Source organism: Catharus ustulatus, chromosome 5, assembly GCF_009819885.2.
Source record: "Catharus ustulatus isolate bCatUst1 chromosome 5, bCatUst1.pri.v2, whole genome shotgun sequence".
NCBI classification, from domain to species: Eukaryota; Metazoa; Chordata; class Aves; order Passeriformes; family Turdidae; genus Catharus; species Catharus ustulatus.
The window spans coordinates 60,742,265-60,762,162 of record NC_046225.1 but is presented as its reverse complement, the minus strand read 5'-3'; the positions used below and the strand labels follow the sequence as shown (position 1 = coordinate 60,762,162).

At 38.1% G+C, this 19,898-nt stretch overlaps 1 protein-coding gene across 4 annotated transcripts in view; it reads left to right on the top strand.

Annotated features, from left to right (window-relative positions):
• The window catches only part of CC2D2A (coiled-coil and C2 domain containing 2A), a 56,678-nt gene that overhangs the window by 31,783 nt on the left and 4,997 nt on the right, over nucleotides 1-19,898 (top strand). For 2 of the 4 annotated variants that reach the window (XM_033060199.2, XM_033060198.2), the window contains exons 19-30: nucleotides 2,814-2,906; nucleotides 4,703-4,794; nucleotides 6,500-6,667; nucleotides 8,135-8,240; nucleotides 9,593-9,702; nucleotides 9,821-9,917; nucleotides 11,147-11,245; nucleotides 14,837-15,013; nucleotides 15,815-15,835; nucleotides 16,897-17,100; nucleotides 17,585-17,674; nucleotides 18,444-18,557. In XM_033060199.2, coding sequence (XP_032916090.1) covers nucleotides 2,814-2,906; nucleotides 4,703-4,794; nucleotides 6,500-6,667; nucleotides 8,135-8,240; nucleotides 9,593-9,702; nucleotides 9,821-9,917; nucleotides 11,147-11,245; nucleotides 14,837-15,013; nucleotides 15,815-15,835; nucleotides 16,897-17,100; nucleotides 17,585-17,674; nucleotides 18,444-18,557 — 1,371 coding nt within the window. The remainder of the gene's footprint in view (nucleotides 1-2,813; nucleotides 2,907-4,702; nucleotides 4,795-6,499; nucleotides 6,668-8,134; nucleotides 8,241-9,592; nucleotides 9,703-9,820; nucleotides 9,918-11,146; nucleotides 11,246-14,836; nucleotides 15,014-15,814; nucleotides 15,836-16,896; nucleotides 17,101-17,584; nucleotides 17,675-18,443; nucleotides 18,558-19,898) is intronic. The other 2 variants (XM_033060201.2, XM_033060200.2) reach the window with 1 other exon arrangement.

Here is a 19,898-nt window from a genome sequence, read left to right as displayed (position 1 = left end):
TTGGTGTTAAGTCATGCATTTTTTTATTCTTAGCATTCATGTAGCCAAGGAGCATTTTAGTGTGTTCATTGGCTTAGGACAATCAGAATCATCTCAGATTCTGGCAACTGCTGTTTCATCCCTACTTCTTCTGATATAGATTTATTTGAAAAATTCCTTTTTTCTTTTCTATTAGATGATTTATTTTATTTTAAAGATATCTATTAATCCAGTCATATCTGGCTCTTTGCTGTAAATAATATTTTTTTAAATTTTATGTTAGTTTTGTATATTTTATTTAAAGATGTACCATGTTTGCTGTACCTTTCTGATCCAATTCATTTTATGGACTATTTTCATCCATTTTATGTTATCATTTGAAATTTGAAAACCATAGTTTAAGAATTATTTCAATGGAAGGTTGTTGGTTTTTTCCATTAAGGATAAACCTATGATTGTCCATTCCAAGTTTATTTTATATTCTGTGATCTTCAAAACTAAGTTTCAAGTGATATTGTTCATAGTTGGTTTACTAGCTATTTGGCAAAAGGGTCTGAAAGTTCATAGAATCGTGGAAATACTATTTGGAAAATATTCTCTGGAGATCATCTGGTCCTGCTTTCTACTGAAGTGGTGGTACTGTTGCCAGCTGTAGATGAGGTCAGCTGTTTATTTGTCTAGCCAAGTCTTGAAAACCTCTAAAGGGGAGACTCCACTGCGTTTTTGGGTAACCTGTTCCAAGGCTTCACTATCCTTCCAGAAAGTGTTCAGAAAAAAAATTAAAAAAAAAAAAAAAAAAAGGAAAAAAAATCATCTCCAATCTGAGCCTGCCAAATTGTGTTTAATGGCTGCTTTCCCTTATTGTGTGTCTGGAGCTAGAGAGGTGATTTTGGCACCCTGTCCTTTGTAACTGCTTCTCAAAGAGTTATGGGCAGATACTGCATTGCTCATTAATCTCTTCCTCACCAGACTGATGAATCTGAACACCTTGCCCAGTGCAAGAAAGAAATACTAAGTAAGACTAAGTAATACTAAGTAGACTGAATACATCTAGTAGAGAGCTACCAGAGTATGTGCAGTGCTGATGTACATGACCTGCAAGGAGAGGCAGAAAGGACTAAGGTTGGTTTTGCTTAAGCAGGCAAGGCTTGAGGGTGTTTCTTACTGAATCCTTCAGGTACACAGTGGTGCAGAGAAAACAGAGAGAGACTCATCTTAGAGGTGAGATGATGATAGATACAAGTTACTCCAAGAGACATCCCAGTTAAATATAATGAAAACATTTTTCACAAAGAATGTATTCAAGTTCTTGAATGCATTGTCCATCAAGTTTGTAACACTACCATCTCTAGAGGTACTGAAAATTCAATTATCCATGGCCCTGAGCATTCTGATTGGAGTTGTCCTGACTCTGAGAGTTCAGATCAGATGACTACTGGAAGTCACTTCAAATCTACATTATTCTGAGATTCTGACCTCTTCTTGTAGGTCATGTCCTCTATGCCTCTGGCTGTCTTAGTAGCCCTTTAGTGGGTCCCATCCAGTGTCTCCCCATGCCTCTCAAATTGGCAGCTGCAGATTGGCTGCAGTATTTCAGGTATGCCCCCTTAAATGTCAAGCTGGAGAGGCTGGTAGTTCCCTTTGTCTGTAGGACATGCTGATCCTTATGTATCCTGTGGTTTGCCTTTTGCCAAAGAATATGTCATTGGTTGTCATCAAACCTGCACTTATTTCAAGATGGCTGCTGTTCTGGTTGCTTTCCAGTCTGTGCCAGTGCATGAAATTACTCCACCCTCAATACAGAATTTTCCCTTTTTAAATTGAGGCTTCAGTTGTCATAGTTTTGAGTCATAAAGAGCCCTCTGAACTGTGGCTCAGTCACTCATATTAACTACTCTTCCTAATCAAGTATCCTTGGCTAAATTGCTGTCAGTGCATTGAGTTTCCTTACCCAGGTCACTTGTGAAGAAACTGAATATGATCAATCCCAGGGCCACTGAGCTATTTAGAGGGCACTAACTAGACGTTGAGCTCTTCATCCTCACTGTTACAGCTCACACCCGAAGACTGATTTTACTGAGTGCTTTCACATAACTAGCTGTGGTTCTAAAGCCAGTGTGATTCGCAGATCCTGGGAGATCCTCTTGATTTGTAAGCTCTGGTTTTTGCTTGAAAGCTGAGTGTTAGCTCTAGCCTCTTCTTAATTTATGAGACTTATCCTAAACTTGTGACTAGAAGTTACATCTGTCAGTAGAGCTTTCACTGTAGTCCATCAGAATAGTAACCACAACTCTTAGAGATATCCTATTAACATACTTCTTCCTAAGAACCAAGTACAGTTCTACTCACCAAGTGAGTTGTACACCCTATGAAAAGTAATTGCTAATCATTTGAAAAAGCCCTTACTGGTATTAAAACACAGTTCAGATTTCAGACCATCTTCCAAGAATACTGCATCATTTCTTCTTAAAAGGATTCTAAGGATTCTTCCTGTTGAAACTGCAATAAGTGAAGCCACATCCAGTTGAAATGGAATTTCAGTTTATAGCAGCAGGTTAAAGTTCAGCTTTAAAAGAAGAGTAGGAAATCATCACGTTGTTAATTGTAATTTAAACCACATGAATCTTGTAACTGAATGGTATTCATGTCTCTATTCATGGAAGTTTAGCATATATTGTATACACTAGCATTAAAAATAGCTTTACAAACTTCTTACATCTGCTGTGGTTTACTGTGGTCCATACATTATTATTAATGAAATACTTAGCATTTTTCTTGTATATGATAAAGCACTGAATATATATTGAAACACAAACTGTAATAAATACCTTTAGGACTATGAGAAGAGAATGCAAGAGAGGGATGTGATTGACAGCAAAAATTACCTAGATGCACACAGAGCAGTTGTTGCCAACTATCTACAGAAGGTAAGATGCTAAATATATGGATCCACCATATTCCTGTAATCTGTATGTTGCCTCTGTACTTGGGTACTTTATTTCCATGAATACTAAAACCTGATTCATCTCTTAACATGACCTACAGACATCTTTAAAATTCCAAGTTAGGCCTGAAACTGGTGTAATTGAACAAATGGAGGTGTGTGGTATTTAGTGCTGTTGAGAATGATGCAATACACAAAATGATGAGCCATTCATGATATTTCTGACAGTTCTGTAAATTCATCTTTGCTCCAGTGCCCCAGAGATTTGTACTGCTGAGTCCCAAGAATTCAGTCATTTCTTTCCTCCCTGTTTTCCTTGTTGTAGGCTGTGCTGTTAAGAGGTTGATTATCTCAGTGAAAGTGGCCCTAATCACTTCTAAAAATAATTTAATGTAATACAAAGTGTCTTGTCCTGCAGCCTAAGGCAGAGGGCATATCTTCCATCACATTTACCTTCATTGAGGTATTAGAGTAACATTCCCCTTATACTGATGTAATTTGTTTTTCTAGTTTTCATTATATGAAGATGATATTCTCTTTAATCGTTAAGGAAAAAGAAGGAAAACATTCATCTAACTAAGAAAAGTTTACAATTTCAGACTGGCAAAAAATCAAGTGCAATACATCACTACCAGTTTCTTACTAGTTGTGTAAATATCAAAAAGTTTATCAAATCCTAGCCTGCCATCAAAACAGGAAATACGATGATAAGGTTGAATTAAAGTAGGATGAAACAAATTGTTGGTTAGAAAGAAAGCTTCATGAAAGAAGTGTAGAGAAAAATGTGTTTAAATCTTCCAGGCAAGTGCCAAAGTCCAGATTCAGTATGATAGTATGAAAAATTATTTTTGACAAAGCTGTCATGTCTGTGTCAGCCCCATATGTTTGCATGGCATTGAACATATGGGTTTTGCAGCACACTGAATAGTAATGCAGCAGTACAGAATAGCATACCTTAGAGTACCTTTGTTTGCCTCTTTCTTAGATTAAATACAAGTAGCCTTTTTTAAAACAGTACTTGGATATTTTACACTTCTGTCAATTGTCAGATGGGCTAGAAAATTAGATTGCTTGTAGGAGAACTGAAATTCAGTTCACTCTGAAATGTGATCTTTATATGTGTGTCACTTCTGATGTTGTACTAGCACAGAGTATAAAGCCATTACTAGCATTAGAAAAAAGGACAAAGGCAATATTCTTTCAGTGTGCTTCCACATAGTTGTTAGGAGAAGAGGGAAGACTTTCATCTCTGTGCTTCACTCTATGACCTCAGCAAAAATATGAAAGAAACTAAGAATTTTAAACATTTATTTGAAATCACAGTATTTGTAACACAGGCTTCACCAGTTCTGTGGTCCAAAGTATTTATTTTCATCCACATAACTGGCACCATATAGATTTCTCTGTGGTCTTTTTTGCAGCTTCATTAGATGTGGAAAAGAGATGTCCATTAGTGTCATTTGTTGTTGTAATTGTTTCTGATAGTTATCTGTAAACAGAGACATAATTTTTTGATTGTATGTTTCATATATTCTTCTATCAATCTAGCCAGTATATTTCTAGAGAAGCATTGTATTGGTAAAATGAGCTGCTCTTACATTCTAAAGAAATAGCTGGTGGAAAGAAATTTTTCTTTCAACTGTGACCCTTGTAAAATTGGGAAAAAATGAAGAATATGTATGTGGATGTTTTGTTTGTGTTTAATAATCAGAATGCAAATACTGGCAGTGGGTTTGGATTAGAAATGCACTTTTATCTCTTCTCCCTCCCCGTTCACAGGTTCGAGAATCAGTAATCAACCGTTTCCTCATAGCAAAGCACCATTTCGTTCTCTCTGACCTTGTCAATGAGGAGGAGATTCCAAGCCTGGGGTAAGAGAGCTATCTTTATTTGTTCCAAATAAAAAAATTAATGTAAAACCACCTGCATTTTTTATTTCTATTTTATTTCTATTTCTGTTGATGTGACTAACTGATATGACTTTGTGTTTAGTAGAATGGATAAACTTCCAATCACTGTGTGCACCTCTGCCAGTGCAGTGTATTGATAAAAAAAGTGTAGTAAAAAACTTCTTAAAGAAAAAGTCTGGTTTTGACAGAAGTAAAGTGACAGCGTGTAAATAAGATATAACAGGATATGATGCATTTCTGATGAGCTGAGCATTGCCCAGCTGGTGCCAGATTGAATATTTCCAATTTTCAGGCAAGTATCAGAGTTAGAAATGCTATCACTGACTGGTTCTGTAGGTGATGCTTACTTACAGTCAGTGCCTCTGCCCTGCAAATAACGTGCAATAGTTTTTTAACTGCAGTTTTCTGTTTTACTTCCCATATTCTTCTGATTCTGATGCTGAATATTTTCATATGCTGTTATGCTGGAAAAACCAAACTGAGTTTGGAAATTACTGCTTTTCTCTTCTAAAATTATTGGGTTTTTTATTACTTGAGCACTTTCTTTGGATTTTTGTTTCAAATCCCATATCTGTTGATTTTGACATACATCAGTCATCAGAGCATAGATGACTCTTAGTGTTGCTCACTTAAAGTCTGTAGTAAAGTTGCGAAAGTTATTTTTTTCTTTCATGTAGAAGTTGCTTCTGTTCACAACACCCTTATAACACAGTCAGTGTTTTTCAACCTGTATAAATCTAAATAGTCCCATCTGCTGGAGATACAGAGACTTGCTCTCTTACAAAAGACTTCCTACTTGGTTTTAGTTGATGTTTTCACATGACACTAGAAAAAATCTGAACAAGACTACAATTAGTTTTTTGTTTAAAATCAAATGCTTTGTTTTTATTTTCTCATCATGGATCCTAATTCATATTGTATTCTATTTGCAAAGTTTTATGGTAGCTGGATTTAAAATATATCATGGCTTGTTTAATATTCACTTATTGAGGTATTTCAGTAACTCATAATTTTGTGTTATTTTAACAGTAATTAATGTGGGGGCTTTATTACATATAAGGAGGAAATGCCATTAGCTATCAGTTTTTCAGTTTTTAAATGTGTTTTTGAGTGTCTGCAGTTTATATCAATGATGTAAACATTACATACATATGCATAAATAAAACACATGTCTTCATTTTTTTTTCCTTTGGTTCTGCTTTGCCTTGGGTTATAAGTTCTGAGGGTCCAGGGTATGTTGTGGTATATTGATTCTGCTTCCTTTCTGTAGCCTATTTTCAGTGCCTGTAGCTGTGTAGTTAGATGCTTTGCCTCTTCCATACAGTGGTTATCATCATCTGCTAGATCCCTTGTTTATAGCACTGTAGTTTAGATCTGTCTTGAAGCTGTGTAATTGTCTTTTTTTACACCTTACAGAGTTTTGGGGGGAAATAAACCCTAACAACCAAACTTTTTGGCAGATTGAAGTTATAATTCCTGAAATATTAGACAGAGCTGGATTGTGCAGTACTAAACAATTGCAACATTTTGACATTTCAGAGAGTTTTGTTTGGCACTAGCAGGAGTGAATATTTCCTTTTCGTGTTAGTGCATAATTTTCATGTGTGTCATGTAGAATGCTGGATTCTATGTAAAACTGACTAAATACCTGGTTTATGATTATTAGCATTTTGGGACTTGGCCTCTTCAAACTGGCAGAACCAAAACGGCCGTTAAGGCCAAGGAGGAAAGAAAGGAAGAAGGTCACAGCACAGAATTTATCAGATGGAGACATTAAACTGTTAGTGAACATCGTCAGAGCCTATGATATTCCAGTGAGAAAACCAGTGATGAGGTATGTTTAAAAGCTTGTTTCCAGTACAGATTCCTTTTCTGGCTTCTGCTGTTATAAGGACAGATGAAGCAACAGATGTTACAATTCAGCCATGTGTACTGTTTTGAGTCTTGTGATAAAAACATATATATATATATACACACATACACATTTATCTTTCTATTAATGATGATAAAGGACTGATATTCTGTAAGTTTGTAGATTAATATAAGAATTTTTTAGTAGCTGTGAAATTCAAGACATGTTTTACCAGAAACTGTCAGAAAGATAACTTACAGCTTTGACAGCATTATAACTCTGGTAGTACCAGATGAATTATCCTTTAAGCAAGCCTCTTGATAATACTCAGGGAAATTTTAATTCATAATATCTTAATTAAATACTAACAATAAATATTTTAAAATCCAGTTCTTCACTGTGGAACACGATATTTGCCTCCTGAGTGCAGCATGTTGGTCTTCTCCTTGATGACCCATTTAAGTTAATAGAGTGAGCCTAATGTGGCTCTAATTTTAAAGGTGACCTTTACACTCAGGCACATTAAGACAATGCCTGCACTGCGTGATGGTGTGTCATGCAGAGACTCTGAACAGTCTGGTTCAGCTCCAGGAGCAAAGTATTAATGCAGTGTTCTGTCTCTCTCTCCCCCCCAAAATGAATACCCCTTGCATTTAACTCAGAGGTATTTCCAAGCTGGGCAGCTACAGAATTTAGCATCGTCAGCTGTTCTTTCTCTTACTGTATTAGAGGTTCTGTTGGACTCTGTAAATAAATTGATACTGAGAAAAGCAATTAATTGACAGGAAAAAGGTGAAAAATTCAGTTCACTACCAGAATTACAAAAATAATTAAAACCCCAATGCAATCTTTATGATATGATATCTTATGATATCTTATTTTGAGCTGCTTTATACGTGAATGGTTACTTTTTTATGGTCTATAATGTGATATTATCACAAAAAAAAATAGTTATATGGAAGTAGTATAAAAATAAATGTTTTAACATATATTTTCCCTTACATCACTCATGGGTTGACAAATCTGTAATATTCCTTTAAATTTTTTTTGCCATAGAGGCCTTTGCCTGAATAGCACAAGATCTACACTGTTCATGAATTCTGCAGGGATTCACGTACTTGAACTTAAGAACTTGTAGCTCGAAGAGATTGTGTGGGGTAGGGGGAAAAAAAGTCTGCAGTTGATAAACTCTTCAGAAAAGTGAGCCTCCAGGCACAAAGTACCAGGCACAAGCAATGAGGCTTGTAAGAAGTGTCCACTCAATACCCATTTCTGGCATTTTATTTCTGTTATTTGGTCTAATAAATATCTTCCCAAGGTTAAAATTGTAACAAAAAACATCAGGAGTATTTCCAGAATTCTGTATGGCTAATAGACAATGTGAGGGATTCATATTTTGTAATGAATTCTCTGTCTTCTCTGGTTGCTGTTGTCTGTTTCCTCTTGTAGCAAACTTCAACAGCCGTCCAAATCTTCAAGGGCCTTTAAAGAGATGTTTGCAGCCTCTCCATCAGCTCAAAGCTCACCCAACAGCCCGGATTGGGCATTAAACCAGGTATTTTACAAAACTGACATTTTCTGTGAAGCTGTGAGCATTCCTCTTTTCCACAGACAGCAGCATTCACCCTCAGAAAGACACCTAATTGGCAAGGTTGCCTTGATCACTCCTTCATCTCCTAAAAAGAGTAAAGCTGCAAAAGGTTCGGAGAAGGGTGATAAGGATGTCAGACAGAATGGCTCCTGCCCAGTGAAAAATGGTGGGACTTTCAACCAGAACACCCATAACTGCGAGTAGAGGAGGAGAAATAGGGTAGAAAGGCACAGAGTCATAGACACTGTGAGGATTGACTATTTCCTGGCACTGTAAGTACAAATGTGAGTGATGGGCAAATGGAGCTGGTAAGAGTTAGGTTCAAAACAAGCCTTCAAAAGAAGGTTGTGATTCTTCATTCAGTATTTGGTCAGTGCCCAGAGAAGTTGCTTATGTGTATTGTGGATGAAAGAGATTTGTTAGTGCTGAAGTGGATATTGGACAAGTATGTGGAAGAATGATCCACTGGGAGTTACTTAATAGAAAAATCATTACAGACTTAGAAAGTCTTTCATCTGAAAATGTTTGAAGTCTGGAAGAGTAGTGGGAGAAAATACCATCTATGCCTCCTCAGTTCTTACTTGTCTGTGTGTGTTGGCTGCTAGCTGTTTTCACAGGCTGCACTTTGGGTCCAGTACACTCCTAGTCTAAACCAGCACAGCCATTCTTATGAAATTACAATTGCTTACTATTTAAAACTAAATTTATCATCCTTCTGAATTAAGATGAAAGGCCTTCAGGGTTTTCACTGGTTTCTTTATGATTTTCCTTCAAAATTGCAGCTTTTTGAAATGTAGAAAAGATTCAATATGCGTTTGAATGTTAAATAAAGCATTTTTAATCACATTAGGGGTTTGTTTTGTCTGGGCGAAGTTGCTTATCTGTCATAAGAGCCAGTTGCAGGGACAACTGGGATTGTAGCTGTAGGCTTCTTGGATTACAGATAAGAGGATGCAAGTGTACTTTTTTCCACTGGTGCTGGGTCACATGTTCTGTTTCAGTTACTTTCCTTGATTAGATAGTCTGTAGCTTTTCTCAGGAGAAAATGTGGTTTTGCCAGTGTATATAAATACATCAAGTATTCTGAATACACATAAACTTTTGGAAATGCTAGTGTATAACATATTTTTAAAAGCTTCATAAATGCTTAGAAACCCATGATGTGCAATATTTAAGGTGTATTAAACTTACATCTGGGCTGAACCAGCCTGATTGCCACAACATATGTTTTTCTAAATGCATGAAATGTGTTATTTTATGTGCTCTGATGAATTTCCACAGAGGTCTGTTTCCTTTGGTTTGGTTTCTGTTTATAGGTTTTGGTCCGTCCTTTTGTAGAAGTTTCTTTTCAGCGTACAGTCTGCCGGACAACAACAGCAGAAGGTCCAAGCCCCTGCTGGAATGAGGAACTTGAACTTCCATTTAAGTATGGCAGAATGAAAACAAATTTTTTCTGAATAACAATAATTTAATTTGAGCATGTAGTTTTTCCTCATTTTCCTGTACTGTTCAAATCACGTTTTTGATTTATTTAACCTCTTCAGAGCTCCTAATGGTGACTACAGCACCCACAGTTTGCAGTCAGTAAAAGATGAAGTCTTCATTAATGTTTTTGATGAAGTACTTCATGATGCTGTAGAGGTGAGTTCATAATTGAAGGACAGTGTACATTAGAGAACATTGTGAGCTTTTTGAAGTTGTCAGAACAAGTTTTTTCCATGTAATAACTTTCCCCCTCCTGTGCCTCTCTTTTCTTTATTTTGTCATTCCTTATGATTTTATATCTAGTCAATACTGCAAGGTTGTCAGAGGGAGCAATCTTTACAGCGTTAACCTTTGTACAAATTCAGCTTCTACCACATGAAATACTGCTAGAGTTGAACACGTGTATGTAATGTGTTTTACTAATACTTAATGAAATTGGAGATCCTAAAATTGAGAAGCATCATGAATTGCAATCTGAATGCTGTTCTTAACCTTAATCAGAGTTGTTTACATCATTCCAGATGACTGATCCCAGTTCTTGTATTTTTTATTAACTATCTTGTTATACTTTGTCTCATCTTGTTTTACAAACTCTTTGGTGAAATATTAAAAAAAGCCCTAACCATCTATTGGTTGGTTGTATTAATTTTTTTGAATGAGACAAAAATTGCAAGTACTAGTAACAATAAATTTTTGTAGGCTCTCAGTGTTGGCATAACTCCTTTCCCTGTTGAATCCAGTGAAAACTTTCCTAGTCAATTCAGCAAATCACAAAAATAGCAGCACACAATATTCTTGAAAGCATAACCCAAAAATGAATAATGTACACACTTCACTGAGAACAGAATTCTGTCCACGAAACTGAAATGATACTTGTTGAAGCAGAAGGAAGAAAGCTACACTCTTGAAACTTGGATGTCATGCAAGAGGTTTTCTTAAAAATAATTCTAGGCTGATCATATAGGATTTGGAAATCTGGTGGGCAGTACACATAAAAACAGTTTTTCCATTTCACAGGGTCTGCTTAGATTTTCATATAATTTTAACTTCAAAAAGCTCTTCTAATTACTAATAAAATATTTCATTAAAAGACAGAGCTTCATTTACTTTGTCTGGGAAGAGTCTTATGGACTCCTTGTCAGAGTTTTAAGTTCTCCATCACAGATTATACAGGCCTTAAAAGTGCAAACACATTGTATTATGGACTGTGATGTTCTTTTATGTTTTCAGCATCTGCTGTGCTTGGAAAGTGTGCAGAATAATTACTGCTGCACTAGTAATGGAACTGAAAGTTACAGAAAATTAATACAGAATTTTTATTAATTATTGAATTTAAGGAAATGAAGCTGTCTTACAAAGTGTTATGTTGGGCAACTTTTTAATAGGATGATCGTGAAAGAGGAAGTGGAATCCACACTCACATTGAGAGACACTGGCTGGGATGTGTTAAGATTCCATTTACTACCATATATTTTCAAGCAAGGGTAAGTGATTTTATTTGAAGTAAAATACAGAACTGAGAATGGAAAAGGACTGGAAATTGAATGTCAGATTTAATTGTGTTCTTTGTAATTGTTAGTTTATTTTTATGGCATTGTTTGAAGATGTCTTTGAAACAACTAGAATTTTTTTGACAGATTTGGTGAGTATTTCCCAGTAAGTTCAAGATTTTGAGGGGAGAAGAGATAAAACATATTCAACAGTGACAATGCAGCCTGGCTTCCTTCAGTAGCAAGGTTAAAAGCACAGATTTTTTAGGTGATTTTCTCAGTGGCTTTTGAGGGCTCTGGTATTGCACCGCCTAGATAGATGAACTAGGAATAGAATCACCTAGATAGGTGAGGATATTTGACTGAGCTTTTTTTTCACATTTTCCATGAATCACAAGATTTTGATCTTTGCCTTTCCCAGTCTGTTCCTTCTTCCATTTTTAGAACTTTTCAAAACAAGCTTTTTTCAAGAAATAGCAAGACTTAGTCATGGCAGTAGTAGTAAAACATGCACTTCTTCACAGAGGAAATAATTTTTTTTGCCCAGCCACTCATCCTGGACTCATACAAGGAAACTGCTTCTTTTCATTGGTAGTCCTATCCTATTGTAATACAGCTGTAGGACTTCTGCATGGCAGTTGCTTTTATGTGATCATCTGATCACAAAAGTCAGAATCTTCATGAAGGAAGAAGCTGAGACATCAGTTGCATTCCTAATGACACATTCTTCATTTGCTGTTCTGTGGCCATATGGGGCACTTTTCAGAACCTTAAGGACTTCAAGGAATACTCTGAGCCTCCCAGATTCTTTGGGTGGAGAGAAAGGGTATAGGAGTCTTGTTTAATTTGAGTGCAGTGCTTGATGATCAAAGTGGTTTTCTTGGGCTAGCTGCAAAGCATAACAGAATGTAATTGTCATGGGAATTAGGAAAGCATGGGATACTTTTCATTGCTGAGAAATTTTGGACAGTGTATGTCTAACCAGGCTTAGTCCACTTGTTTGTGCTAGTTCATTGATACTATGCTCCCTTCAACTTGGGAGGTTAATCAGTTAATTTATCTGTTTGAGGTCTGTGGTACCCTGTAGCATGAAGCCTTCAGTGATTTTAAAGAAGATGTAAGTACCGTAATTTCACGACCATAAGGCGCACTGGACTGTAAGGCGCACCCCCCAGGAGCTGGCAAATTTCGCAACTTTGTAGATCATATAAGGTGCACCGGACTATAAGGCGCACTTGTTTTTTTGCAGTGAGGATCCGTGCCACGTGCAACAAAGTGACTAATTAGTAACGGAATCCCGCGATCGTGGAGTTTACTGGCAGGTGCTCAATTTGCAAACATTTTTCACAGATTGGCGTAGCCTTTCAGCGCAGCCCCAAGCGTCCTCCCCGTGCACGGGGCCTGGCACTCCTGCCCGCCCCTGGTGCCGGCTGGCAAGGTGGGGCTCAGGGCGGCGGTGGTTCGGGGCAGCTCGGGGCCGCAACGGGGGCCAGTGGTGCTTTCGGGGCCGCGGCGGCGGTGCTGCTTTACTTTTCAGGGCCACGGTGGCAGCGCTGCCTTCGGGGACGCTGCACTGCTTTGCTTTCAGGGCCGCAGCGGCGCTGCTTTTGGGGCTGTGGCAGCAGCACTACTTCACTTTCGGGGCCGCAGCGGCGCTGCTTTGGGGGCCACGGCTTGCAGCTTCTGCGGCAGCCCGCTCCCTCCCTCCCCACGCCCCACAAGCGCTCTGGCAGCTCTGCGCTGCCCCCGCGCTCTGGGTGCCCCGATGCCGGCAGGCTTGCCCCGCACCGCCGTTGCCCCCCCCCGCGCCACCACTGCCCCGATGCCGCCGGCTTTCCCCCACCACCCAGGCTGTACCGCCGGGCTTTCCCCCCCACACCCAGGTTGCTCCGCTACTGCCAACTTTGCCGCCGCGCCGGTGCTGCCCCAATGCCGCCAGGCTTGCCCCGGCCCAGCACTGCCCCGATGCCGCCGCTGGGTGGGTTCCGCTTGGCTCAGGACTGTTGCGGGCTCGCACTTCCGTGTTGGAAAATTTCGCAACTTTGTACATTGTATAAGACGCACCGGACTATAAGGCACACTTCCGGGTTCGGGGGAAAATCTTAGTCAAAAGGGTGCGCCTTATAGTCGTGAAATTACTGTAGTAAGAAGAACTGACCTTCTTTTCATGAGTCTTTGGCCATCCTGTGCAGACAATGTCCCATAATGTGACCACCATTGCTATAGGTCAACAAACAAGAAACAACATGATCCAGTGCTCATTTTTAGGGAATTGTTCCATGTTGAATGAATGAAATCCACCTGGGCAGTTTGTCTGCTCACAGTCCTGAGAGACTTAATGGACAGACTTGGCGTTTTAACAGACTTCTTACCAATGCTATTGAAGGACAAACCACCATCCACAATCCATCTTTAAGGATTTCCCCTACTGATGTCAACCTCTGTTCTTCAACTGCTTGGTCTTTCTGCTGTAGAACCAGAGTAGCTCCAGAATTCCTGTCAGATACTCTTCTGACTCTCTTTGAGGAGGTGTTGGAGTTTGTGATTGCATAAGCAGAGTGTGAGTGCTTGTATCGATCCTCCCAGCAGTAGAGATTCTTTGCATTTGAACAGGATTTCATATGGAATATGAAAACGCCTGATCAGCATAGTGGTTGTATCAAGGTGCATCTAGTAACTGAATTTCAATAGCAAATTAAGCATTTCATCATCCTGTTCTTAGATACTGGAGCAGAAATTTTGAGTGATATATTTAGTTTTCTCCTCATCAAAACTTAATTTTGTTCTTAAAAGTTTGATGAGCCAGGTCAGTGAGTCATCTGTTCTTTTTCCACATCCACTCAAGATACCCTTTCTGGTGGCAATTGCCTTTATTGTGTCCAAATCAGGAGCTTAATTTTTTTGCTTTTCTTTTAAAGCTGGATACTTCCACTACTGAAACCTGCCCAAGCAGGTGTGGGGCCTGCCATCTCTTGTCTCACCCAGCCCTTCAGAAAACCCTTATTCTCTGTTTGGGAGGATAGCTCAGGGGGAGCTGCAAAGGGCTCGTGAGTCTGTCAGAGCACTTCCATGTGGAAGCTGGATAAATGGGCCCAGCTCCAGTCCCACCCAAGAAGCATCAGTAGGTTGTGCAAGGAAGAGGGTGCATCTGTGAGCATCATTCCCACACCACTCATAGGCAAAGGCCTGTTGGTCTGCTGCTGCCTTCAGAAGCACAGTCATATTTTGCCATTTTTTCATTTTTCCAGGTGAACAGAGCCATGTAGAGTTTGCTGTTTGAAAGGAAAGTACTGAAAGGCTGTCATTCTTTCTTTCTCTGTGAACTGGTGTGTATGATTTCTGTTTCATTAAATATTAGTGTTCATGCAAGAGAGGCTGAAATCAAGTTATGATTAATATATTTAACAATAAGATATCTCATGTTTTCCCTACAGTTAATCAACATAAATGTTATATTCTTTCATTTTATTATTCTGTAACTTAAAATAGCAATCAAAATAAAAAAATATGCAGACACAAATAGCAAATTTATGGGAGAGGGAACTTTTGCTTTTAATGAGAAGTATTTCTCTATATCTGTTGTAGATTGATGGTACGTTTAAGGTCAATATTCCTCCAGTCCTCCTTGGCTACAGCAAAGAAAAGAACATGGGCATGGAGAGAGGTTATGATTCTGTGCGAAATCTGAGTGAGGGCTCATATATAACACTGTTTATTACCATTGAGCCACAGCTCATCCCTGGGGAGTCTGTCAGAGAGAAGGTAACTAATCACTAATTCATCACACTCTTGCTCTTTGTTTCCAGTGGTGCAGTTCTTGAGGTGCATATTAATAGCTCTCCATAATGTACCAAAGGACATGACTGCAGAACACATTCTGCAATGTACAGAAGGACATTAATTCAAATTTGGAGTGGTTTATTTGATTTTTTTTATCTCAGTTCAGTTTAATTAGATGCACCATTAAGTGAGATGTGCACTTAATGCATGAAAAATAACTTTTCCCTGGTATCCAATTTTTGTCTTAAGAGAAAGCAAATTGGCATTCCTAGCTGTGAGTATGTAGTTTCTCCTGTAAACAAGTTTACTTGTGTGAACAATAAAGCATTCATGTGAGTATTTGTGAACAGTGGACAAAAAGGAGGTGGCAGGTGCAAAGAGTATTTTCTTGCTTCTTTGTTTATGCTGTTCAAATTAGCATTTATTATTTATGGTTTCATGCATGCCTCGAGATCTTGGTAATAATTCCTAAACAGCAGCTGCTATTTTTTTCAGTTCCATTAGTGAACCAGAAGTGCCTTAGACTAACAACAATAGTCATTACAAGTCTTTGCTGCAACTCTCCAGATGCAACACATATATTAAAGAAAGAGTTTGGCATATTATGGGAAAAAATAACTAAATAATTTGCCATGCTTTCTTTCTATTCCTGACCTGCAATTAATTTGAAATGCTTGTGTAGTGTTTTAGGATGCTAAGCATAATTTTAATTTTGTGATACCTTTTTTACTTCTTTACTTACTTTTCCTCTCTTTCCTGCTGTCCTTCCTGAACCTCTATTAGATGAATGAAATGCTTAAGAAGGTACAAATTAATAAATCAGTTGAGATACTCCTGTTGCTCCCAGTTTTAGATTTAGCTTGGGTCTGTGCCATTCAGCAACATCTTTGCAGTTTGTGTTACTTAACTGTGACATAGTAATTGTTTATTTGCCAGTAATATTTGCAGTAAATTGCTATATTTAAGTTTATAATGTGCCAGAGGTTCTAGTTTTCTGCTGTTAATTATGGTTGAGAAGGATCACCACTGTGTGCCCTCTCTTCTAATTTGGAGGTTTAGCTGCAGGCTAGTTTGAGGAGAAGAGGAGTAACAAATGACAAAAGTAGCTTATTTTAAACAAAAATGAACTTTAAAATAAAAGATGAACTTTTAAATCTCAGCACCACTAGAAGCATACAAGGAATTCTAAATAGATAATTTTGTCCAATCTTAATACCTTCAAAAGATGACATCTTAGGTGACATCATGAAATCATTGTCATTGTTATAAAATTAATATATGCTTTCGAGTCCTACATTTGCTTCTGAAAAATCTCATTTAAAAATGTGGAAATTTTAGACACCTCTGAATTATAAGGATTAATCTAAAAATCACTTGAACCTTCTCTGCAAATATTTTGGCATTGAGTGTTGTTGCAGTATAATTTATATAAAGTCACTGGGATTTTATTATATTGTCAGTTGTGGTTTTAATGGAGTGCTGTGGGAATAGCACATAGGTTTAGTACCTAACCATAATTGTTTACTTTTGACTTAATATGTGGTGTTACATCCTCATGCCCCCAGTGTTACTTGGCCATGACTTTCACTGCATTTTTCAGTGCTTTAATAAAGCCAGCATATACATATAGATCATTATGAGCATTCATAAGTAAATGCAAATTACCTGATTTTCCATTGCCTTGACCTCCCTTTTATGTCTGTAAGCAAAACTTTGTACTACAAGGCAAATTCAAAGTGCTATTAGAAAAGAATTTAATACTTTTTATTGTCCTCTAAATGGTGAAATATGGCCAAATACAGTAAAGACTTAAGTCCAAACTACATATAAAACTGATTTTATGTAAATTCTACTGTCTTTTGAAGTTTGATAGCCAAGAAGATGAGAAATTGCTCCAGGCAGCAGAAAAATATGAAGCTGAATGTACATCAAAGTTTCCAAGCCGCCAGTGCCTAACAACTGTAATTGACCTTGATGGAAAAACAGTTTTTATTACCAGATATATCAAACCTCTGAATCCGCCACAGGAGCTTCTTGATGCTGTCCCAGATAGATCTCAAACAGCAGCAGTAAGTACTTAGAAAATATAGTGAAGTCTCTGGGATACAGATTTCAAGATGTTTGTTTGCCTGTGCATGCTCACATAAGCAAAGCCCAGCTTTGTGCCTCTGCTGTACAGCTACACCTTTTGCAAAGGAAAAACCACAAAGATACAAAATAAAAGTAGTAATGACTATGAACGACTATGTGTAAATACATATACAAGAAGTCCAACTATAATGATACTGTAAAATAATATTTGTCTTCCCAGGGGAAAAAGATAAGTGTATTATTAATGAGTATTGTCCTTTAAAAAACAAAGAATTATGCCTAACCTCAATGGCAGTAAATCATATCAGTCTTTGATACAAGTTCTGAAATGAGCTAGCTGCTACTGTACTGAGGTTATTCAGTGTTTTGTCATTGAGTGGAACACAATATTCACATCTGGTATAACAGCACTAGAGTATTTTGAATTAAAGGTGTGACCTGCTCTGTTTTGTTTCCTTGCAGGAACTAGTGGCTCGATACGTTGCTTTGATTCCTTTTTTGCCAGATAGTGTGTCATTTGCTGGAATTTGTGATTTATGGAGTACATCAGATGTAAGCAATGGATTTTAAAGTTCTTCATCCTCTTGAATGTGATGGAACATCCTAGTGCCCACTGTTTTTGGAGGGAGGTTGTACTAGATTAGCTCTTGAGGTCTCTTCAGACCAAATTATTCTATAATTCTGTTATTGTGAGGAATATTTTTCTTTGAGCCATTTATTTCAAAGAATAATGACCAAAGCTTGAAAGAAATTGCTTATTCTGATCTCAGCCAAAAATTTTGTCTTTCATAGGCTGCAATAGGCTAAGAATACATTAAGGCTTCTAAGCATCTCCCATTTTTTCTTATTTATAAACCAGTTCATAATGTCATAGTCATGCACAAGTGAAGGGATGGAGACTTTACAACTAGACTTAAAATGGATCATTGTCATTCCAAGGAGCTACAGAAAAGACACTGCATGTAGCGTAAGCAATAATGGGATATTTGGCCTTCTCTGTCACACAAATCCTGTCATTTAGAGAGTAACAGCAGGCATTGTTTATCATAGATGAAGTTTTTATCATCTCAGAACTTTTCTGAAAAACGGTCTTTCTAAAAAAGACAAAGACCCTCGTTCTTATGATAAGATCTCTGATCTCATGGATTCTCACACCAATCATTCTTCATGCTGTGTGTTGAAGCAGTGACCAATAATTGATAAAGATCAATTGCAGAGATCTGAGAGGACTCCCTGCTTCAGATGTGTTAAACATTATCAAATATTCTGAGTTGATTACTGCCTAGAAACCTTTTTTTTTCTTTTTTAATACCTCAATTAGCAATTTCTTTATCTTCTGGCGGGAGATGAGGAAGAACACGCTGTGCTCTTGTGTAATTATTTTCTTGGTATGGGGAAAAAAGCCTGGCTTATCATTGGAAATGCCATACCTGAGGTAAGAGAATTCTTTTGTTTGCCCTAAGTATTAACTTTTATTTTGTGAAGTCTTTGCCTCCCAGCAATGGATAGTTGTTTCTTGCTGGGATGTTTTTCCAGGATATTATCTAAACATTGGTGCTGGGAACTGATTCTTTTCAGAGAAGCAAATAAGAAATTGAAAGTATATCTTAGTATATGCCTGAGTTTTTTTTCATGGACCTCTCCTTCCATGCTTAAACTGGTAGTAGTTGTCACCATACAATACCAAGCATCTGTAACCCTTGATTAGCTTGTATAAATGGTGTGTCCAGAGCAAATTGGTGGAGGCAGTCCCCTCACAGCATCTCAGTCACAGATACACAGATTCTGACAGAGTTTGTGTGGGATTTGATACAGGTTCAGGGGTGATAGGAAAGGGCTAGGAGCATGCCAGGGATTCTTAGTGGTCACACACATCTGCTGATTCTCTCTCTGGCTGATGGCAGAGCTGCAGCAACAGTAAAGATGGATTGGTTCAGGCTGGACAAGTCCCTCTCCCTCTGCCCACTTTAAAGCAGCCAGGTGAAGTCTGCTCTGCCTTGGGCTGCTGGGAGCCACTGTGGCAGCAGCTGCGTCGGACTGGCCCAGAACTGAGGTTGTCTGGCTGCTTGGGAGATGCCTTTGTTCTCAGGGAAGCACTCAGATTTCCAACTAACCAATACTGCTCTTTTTGAAAAGGTGGTAACTGTTTATATTGCAAATTTCTACATACATGTGAAAGGGTTTTTTTGCTAAAAATTTCTGTCTAAGCTAGTTTCTTAAGCACATTCTGAGATACTGCAGTGACAGGAACAGGTACATTCCTTCCCCTCAAAATCTGATGGAGGTGCTAGTCATTAATAAAGCATTTTGTCAGGAGGGGATTTATTCCAGGTATTTCATGATACCTGGAAGATATAAGGGATGACAAGAACATAGAAGAGCAGTTGAAGGATTCTTGATAGAGAATAAATAAAAAGAGACCTGGGAAATTCCTTATGTGCCTGAGAGGAAGGCTGATGGCTGAGACACAGAGTGTGCTGCCTAGGTGGAAGTCCTTCAGCTCAGTGTTTGCCCACAGATGAGAGCTTTGGCAGTAACCAAGCAGGATGTGTTGATACTGAAGTGGCATCTGGTGAACATTGCAGTATGTGGAATTTCACATCTGTTTGTAGCTGAGACAAGACAGCTTTCAGAATTTGTATGTTAGGAATGGCTCAGAGCTCTGCATGTCTGACACTTCTCTGCCACATTATTATGTAAGTGTTGAACTGTAATGAACCTGTAAATTCTTCCAAGCAGTTTGCCCTTAAAAGAACCATCAACCTCAATAGTAAAA